This window comes from Embiotoca jacksoni, unplaced genomic scaffold, assembly GCF_022577435.1.
Source record: "Embiotoca jacksoni isolate LCO1_2020_lvr unplaced genomic scaffold, fEmbJac1.0.p SCAF_2, whole genome shotgun sequence".
Taxonomy (NCBI): Eukaryota; Metazoa; Chordata; class Actinopteri; family Embiotocidae; genus Embiotoca; species Embiotoca jacksoni.
The window spans coordinates 10,082,853-10,090,352 of NW_027185340.1; the positions used below are offsets into that span (position 1 = coordinate 10,082,853).

General features: G+C 50.9%; 1 protein-coding gene across 4 annotated transcripts in view; it reads left to right on the forward strand.

Annotated features, from left to right (window-relative positions):
* The window catches only part of zeb2a (zinc finger E-box binding homeobox 2a), a 44,061-nt gene that overhangs the window by 28,997 nt on the left and 7,564 nt on the right, over positions 1–7,500 (forward strand). For all 4 annotated transcript variants that reach the window (XM_069154496.1, XM_069154498.1, XM_069154497.1 and 1 more), the window contains exons 3-8: positions 694–960; positions 1,081–1,146; positions 1,245–1,439; positions 1,523–1,737; positions 4,190–4,298; positions 5,215–7,127. In XM_069154496.1, the coding sequence (XP_069010597.1) occupies positions 694–960; positions 1,081–1,146; positions 1,245–1,439; positions 1,523–1,737; positions 4,190–4,298; positions 5,215–7,127 (2,765 nt within the window). The remainder of the gene's footprint in view (positions 1–693; positions 961–1,080; positions 1,147–1,244; positions 1,440–1,522; positions 1,738–4,189; positions 4,299–5,214; positions 7,128–7,500) is intronic.

Genomic DNA, 7,500 nt, shown 5'->3' on the forward strand with positions numbered 1-7,500 from the left:
TGTGTGTGTGTGTGTGTGTGTGTGTGTGTGTGTGTGTGTGTGTGTGTGTGTGTGTGGGTGTGTGTGCGACCACACAGCGAGCGTTCACGTCTCACTTTCAGCTCCTCTCTGAGTGTGTTTGATCTTGAGGGTTTACCCCATCTGAACCGGTCACACCTCTTATTAAAGCCCATCCAGTCCCACGCCCCCCCCCCCCCCCCCCCCCCCACACACACACACCCTTCCCCCACCCCCGCCCCCGCTCTTGGTATTCAGCCCAGGTCAGCAGATTTGGGCCGGCCCACCATGGCTCCCCTTTTAATTTGCACCTGTTGTGCAGTTGTCGGGAGGCGAGCTGCAGACAAAGATCCGATTCGGAGGATAATCTCCGTGGAACCTGCAGCCGGAACCAGAACCGCCTCTGATGATGTCATACGTACACACTCACTTTAAAACGGACAGAAACAGGAAGTCAATAAAAACTTCAAGGAAACTAAAATTTTTATATAAACATAAAATAATTTATTTTTATCTGCAGTTTAATTCAATTTATTTAATTTATGTAGTTCTGAACTCCACAGTCCCTCCTCCTCCACCTCCACAGTCCTTCCTCCCCACCTCCTCCTCCTCCACAGTCCCTCCTCCTCCTTCCCTCCTCCTCCTCCTTGCTCTTCCTCCTCCTCCTCCTGACCTCCTGCTGTCTCTGTGTTCCAGTGTTGAACTATGACAACGTGGTGGAGACGACCTCAGAGACGGATGAGGAGGACCGGACGCTTCCGTCTGAGGAGAACAGCTTCGCTAACGGAGAAGGAGGAGGAGGTGGGGAGGATGAGGAGGCGGGCAGCCCAGCTGGTATGCCCACTCTGGAGGCGTTGCCCCGGGTCGGCCACGCCCTTCTGCCCCATCGGGACCAGGAGGAGGACCAGGAGGAAGACCAGGAGGAGGAGCAGGAGGGACATCAGGACCACAGCTGGAGACTTGGTAAAAATACATTTAGTGATCAGGTCACATGTCGTCATCATCATCATCATCATCACCAGGTTTCTAGTATCAGATCCACTTCCTGCAGGAGAATAACTGTGTGCTCCTCTTCTTGGTCAGGTGACAGGAAGGAGGAGTACGGAGCTCTGGGGGCAGAGTCTCTGCAGGCTGTGGGAAACACTGCAGGTGAGATCAACATGTAACAATCACATGAATGATCAAAAGGAGCTGATCGATCAATAATTCTGTTTTTTTATTAAATGATAAAACGTTGTTTCCTGCAGCGAAGCGACTCGACAGCGTCTCCGAGCTCGACGACTTCTTCCTGAAACGGAAGTTGGAGGAGGCTGACGGTCACCCGGCAACTATTGCAGAGTACCTGCAGCGCAGCGACACCGCCGTCATTTACCCAGAAGCCCCGGAGGAGGTGACGCGACTGGGCACGCCCGAGGCGGCGGGTCTGGATGAGAGCGAGCACGGTGAGATGGAGACCGGCAGCTCTCACTGTCGGTGATGTTTCCAGACTTTGTTGGGTTGTTGACCTCTGACCTCTGACCCGCAGACCTGCCACCCGGTGCTCCGGACGACTTCGCCCAGCTGCTCACATGTCCGTACTGCGAGCGCGGCTACAAGCGGCCAACGTCTCTGAAGGAGCACATCAAGTATCGGCACGAGAAGAACGAGGAGAGCTTCGGCTGTCCGCTTTGCAGCGATGCCTTCAGCCACCGCACACAGCTGGAGCGTCACATGACCTCCCACAGGCCCACCTCCCAACAGGTACGCAGCTGGAGCATCACATGACCTCCCACAGAATGCTGGAACAGATGTGTTTAGAGTTGCTGCTGATGGAGATTTATACAGACCTGAATGCAGCGCAGAGTCACACGATGACATGATGACGACGGCATGACTACGACATGATGACGACGTCATGATGAGGCCATGACGACAACATGACGGCGCCATGACGACACCACGATGACGACATAACGTCATGACGACGACGACATGATGACGAGATGATGACATGAAAATGACGTGATGATGACATGATGATGACGAGATGACGGCATGATGACGTCATGACGTCATGATAATGACGACATGATGACAACAAGACGTCACAATGACGACATGACGACATGATAATGACGACATTATGACGACATGATGACGACAAGATGTCACGATGACGACATGATAATAGCGACATGATGACGACAATATGTCATGATGACGACATGACGACGACATGAAGACGACATGACAGTGACATGAAGACAAGATGATGATGACATGAAGACGACATGACAGTGATATGAAGACAAGATGATGATGACATGAAGACGACATAATGACTACGACATGAAGACGACATGATGACGATTACGACGTCACGAAGACGACATAACGTCATGATGATGACGACATGATGACGAGATGATGGCATGAAAATGATGTGATGATGACGCCGACGAGATGACGACAACATGACAGCATCATGATGACGAGATGATGACGACAAGACGTCATGATGACGACATGACAGCGACCTGACGACGAGATGATGACGTCATGATGACAACGATATGACGACGACATGATGGCCTGATGATGACATGATGATGACATGATGATAACATTAAGACGACTTGATGACAACGACATCATGACCCGATGATGACATGATGACGACTTGATGATGACGACCTAACGATGACATGACGACGACATGATGTCGAGCTGCTCGGGTTCCTGAACATCTCATGATCACAGACACATTAGAGTCGGTGACTGAGCTCAATCTTCCAATTACACTGATCCTAATCAGATTTCCTCTTTTCAGACTCACGGACCCTCCTTCATACCTGGACCCCCACCCCACCCACCCACCCACCTACCCACACACACAAACACACACACACACCCATCCAACCCCCCTCCCCACCCCAAACCTGAACCACCAGATGGTCTTTTCCCTGAAGAGTCTTAATCCTCTGAGTGTCTGTTTATTTGTGTACCTCCTGAGTTAAACTGTTAAAGAGAGACAGACTCACTGAGGGACCGAGGCCGCGAGGCCGCTGGTGTTCAGCTTCATCTTCATCCTCATCTTCATCTTCATCCACCAGCAGCCGCTGGTCTTCATCATTCAGGAAATTCAACAATTCTCCACAATAACTGTAGAGCTTCCTGCAATTTTTCCACAAAAACATCATGAACAGAATCTCAGTTGAAAGTATGACATCACAAAGTCAGACTTTCAAAATAAAACTCCCTTTATTACCAAAAATAAGTGTTCATTTCCAACCAGTGAGGCTCCGCCTCCTTCTCTCACCATCAAAACAAACCGCTACCGGCTAACTGCAACAACAGGAAGTGACGGGGTTTGTGGGAAACGTGGTATTATGATGGGAACGAGGAACATGTTAAATTAGTTTTCTCCACTTCCAGCTGGAAGACACTGAACTTTGTTTTAGTGTTGAATGAATGTGATTTAAAAGCATGTAAAGCTCTTATTCTGACAGCAGATGCATTCTTTGTTTCTATATTACAGTCACAGACGGTCTGTTCTGGAAAGATACGTCACTTTTATACTCTTTTTATCACTTTGAGCCCCGTGATGGTTCTCTAAATTCAACACAGGAAGGAACACATTATAGGTCAAATATTTCAGGATTATAGTCACAGGGAGTCAGCACGTTACTGACATTTCACAGAAAGAAAACTCAATTAAAACTCCACAAATTCTCGTTTTTGAGAGATGAAAACAATCATCTGATCCATTTCTTTCTCTGAGTCTCTGCTGGTGAAACAGAAGGAAGGTTTTCATCAGCTGAATAAAGCAGAAACGAGTCTTCAGGTTTGTGTTTCCTTCAACAATCATCTGCATCTGAGACGAAAGGATTAGAGCTCCCACTCTGCTGCAGGCGGAGGACGCGCCCCCCCGACTCTGTTTGTTTATCTGTGTATTTGCATTTCAAATGTTGGGAATGCACCTCCACCAGAGAGCGGTACCTCTGAGCGACGTCAGCCCACGCTGTTTCTCAGAACGGGTTTCACTTCCACACCGTCAGAAAATCTGTCACCATCACATCTGCTTCACTAAACACTCTTAAATTCCCCATCAGCTCGCACTCCCTCTCCTCCTCCTCTTCCTCCTCATCCTCCTCCGCCTCTTTCTCCTCCTGCTTCACTTCACTTCACTTCCAATCTGTTCTTTTCTCCACAGCCGCCGCTGCTGGGCGAAGCAGCCGGAAACCGCAAGTTCAAGTGCAGCGAGTGTGGAAAAGCCTTCAAGTACAAGCATCACCTGAAGGAGCATCTTCGCATCCACAGCGGTGAGTGGGGCACCAGCTGGTCCATGTCAAAGATGGCATCTGTTTCCACTGATCATTCTGTCAGGAGGCAGATTGTTTAATTAAAAAAACTGAGAATGTGTCAGATTGTACAATAAGTGGTTCTGATCCAGAGATCTGATTGGTCAATAGAACATTAGGAACAAACCATCATGGCATCACACCCTGCTCATCACTAGAAATATCCCTCCACCTCCTCAATGGGTATATAGAATTAGAATAGAATTTCATATAATATGTAATATAATGTAGTTTCTACTTGTTATAGGTCTATTAAATGACCCATTTGTTGAAATCGGGTCTCTTTTGGTCCTTTTTGGTCGCTCCAAGCACCGGTACCATAACACCATTGGTAATAGTCACGCACTTACAATCCTAGCGGCAGCTAGCTGGACTGGTTTGGTTTTAACACACGACACGGTGCTAAAATGTTAAAAACACATGAGTCCATGGATATCTTTGTTCATCAGATATCTTAGTTCCAACCAGACTGAGCTAGCTGAGCAGTTTAGTGTTTCAATGTTCTGTATTTATTCAGTTGGAGACTAGAAATCCTCTCTGTTGCTAGGGTGGTTGCTAAGGGCCGGACTACTTCCTGGAGTAGCAAAAATTGCGTACGTTACATCAGAGTCTACTGATTGTTTTCTATTTTTTTGTCATATAGTCATTCCATGTGTTGCCATGGAAATGGCGATCACACTCACAAAGAGTTTTATAATTTGAGAGTGAATTGCTCCACAATATGAAAACATTTAGATTAAATGTTTTATTTTGATGGTAACTTGTTGTATGATCGATTAATTGTTTCATGGTTATTATCTGTGGTGTTAATTGGAGGCTGAACACTTTTGTCTGACGGTGTTCACGAACTGAAAGTTTTCTTCGTGTTGTGTTGCAGGCGAGAAGCCGTACGAGTGCTCCAACTGTAAGAAGCGCTTCTCCCACTCCGGCTCCTACAGCTCCCACATCAGCAGCAAGAAATGCATCGGCCTGATCGCCCTCAATGGACGAGTACGCAACGGAAACAGCGGAAAACCCAGCTCCTCCCCCAACTCCACGACCTCATCACCCGGAAGCCCCGCCCTCGCCCAGCTCCGCCACAAACTGGAAAACGGGCGCCACGATCAGCAGGGTCAGCTGGACATCAAAGCCGAACCGATGGACTTCAACGAGTACCGGCTGCTGATGGCCTCGCAGCACGGGTTCGGGGGAGCCGGCGTCTACCTGAACGGCCGCGGCGGAAGCCCCCTGGGCATCCACAGCTCCTCCCAGAGCCCCCTCCAACACCTGGGGGGCATGGGGCTAGACCATCCTCTGCTCGGCTTCGCGGGGCCTCTCGGGAACAACCTGAACGAGGTGCAGAAGGTGCTTCAGATCGTGGACAACACCGTCTGCAGGCAGAAGATGGACGGGAACCCGGAGGAGATCTCCAAGCTCAGGGCCTACATGAAGGAGCTGGGGGCCCAGATGGAGGAGCACAAGCTGGCCCAGGCCGGCTTCCAGGTTTTGGGCCATGGCAGCCCCACCAAGAGCATCATCGACTTCACGCTGGAGAAGGTCAACGAGGCCAGGAGTCTGATCGACGAGTCCCAAAGACAAGTTGACATAAAGAAGGAGAAACCAAACCACTCAGTGGATCCCAGCAGTGAAGACAAACCCCATGACGGCCAGAACCAGTTCCTGCCCTTCTCCTGCCAGTACTGCAAGGAGGCCTTCGCCGGGCCCATCCCACTGCACCAACACGAGCGCTACCTGTGCAAAATGAATGAGGAGATCAAAGCGGTCCTGCGGCCGGCAGAGAGCAGTCCTGCCGGCCACCGGGGGGCGCTGGCCTCCGAGCTGTCCAGTAATGACCGCGCCACCAGCCCCACCAACCCCTTCAAGGACCACGTGTCGGTGCTCAAGGCCTACTTTGCCATGAACACAGAGCCCAACTCAGAGGAACTGCTAAAGATCTCAATTGCTGTCGGCCTCCCTCAGGAGTTTGTGAAGGAGTGGTTCGCCCAGTGGAAGACTCAGAACCACCACGTGGGCAGTCTGAGGAAAAAGTCGCCTGTTCACGGCCGCAGCGGACTTGACGTCAACCACAGCCTGAGCCGGTCTCCGAAGTCACTTCCTGCTGTAGATTTACACAGAGGCTTCACCAACGGCGACGCCTCCCACAGACTCACAAAGGCCAACCAGTTTACAGCCACCAGGCACACAACCGGGGACAAGCCACTGGACCCCTTGGACCACTTGAGGAGCGACACCCCCTCCCCCCTCAACCTTTCCTCCACTTCCTCCAAAAACTCTCAGAGCAGCTCTTACACGCCCAACAGCCTGACGTCGGAGGACGCACACGGCGACATACCGCTGGATCTTTCGCTGCCCAAACACATGGGGCAGAGGCTTGTCTCCGTGGGAGGGAAGCGACACAGACACAACGGTCTGATCATGGAGCCAAATGGGGAGGTCTCGGGGCGAGAGCGAGGGGCTGGGTCCTTAGGCCTGGTCAACATCAAGAAGGAGGTGCTGGGCTCTGACGGAGGAGGGAACTCCACCTTCCAGCTGGAGAAAAGCACCAGTCCCATCTTTGGCATTAATCCCTTTGCTGGCGGTCCTGTCTACACCTCCCTGCCAACTCACGGGGCCTTTCCTCCCCCCACCTTCATGACTCATGCCCAGGCCACCATCCCAGGCCTCAGGCCCTACCCAGGCCTTGACCCCATGAGCTTCCCGCTCCACATGGCCTACACCTACGCCACGGGGGCAGCCACGTTTTCTGAAATGCAGCAGCGGAGAAAGTACCAGCGGAAACCAAGTTTCCAGGTGAAACCAGCGCACGATGTTGACGAAGTGTTCATGAAATGAGTGTTGTAATTTTTTAAATTGATAAAGTTTGTCAGGCCTTCATTAACTGACATGTTGGCATTCCCTTATCTTCCTCAAGGATTAGTCCAGGTCTTGGGGGGGGAACCAGGTGTCACGGAGGACCAGCAGTCTGCAGACTGCTGGTCCTCCGTGACACCAGATCACGTGAGCGTCGGCATCACTCCTCACCTTCCATCTCTTACTCGTCCTGTCATTCTCCAACAATAAAAAGCTGGTTGATGAAACCGGCCCGGCCGGGAACCTTTTCTCCGGTCAGATCTTTAGGACAGACCGTCCTCGCTGGTGAACAGATTTGATTCAGTGAGTCCAA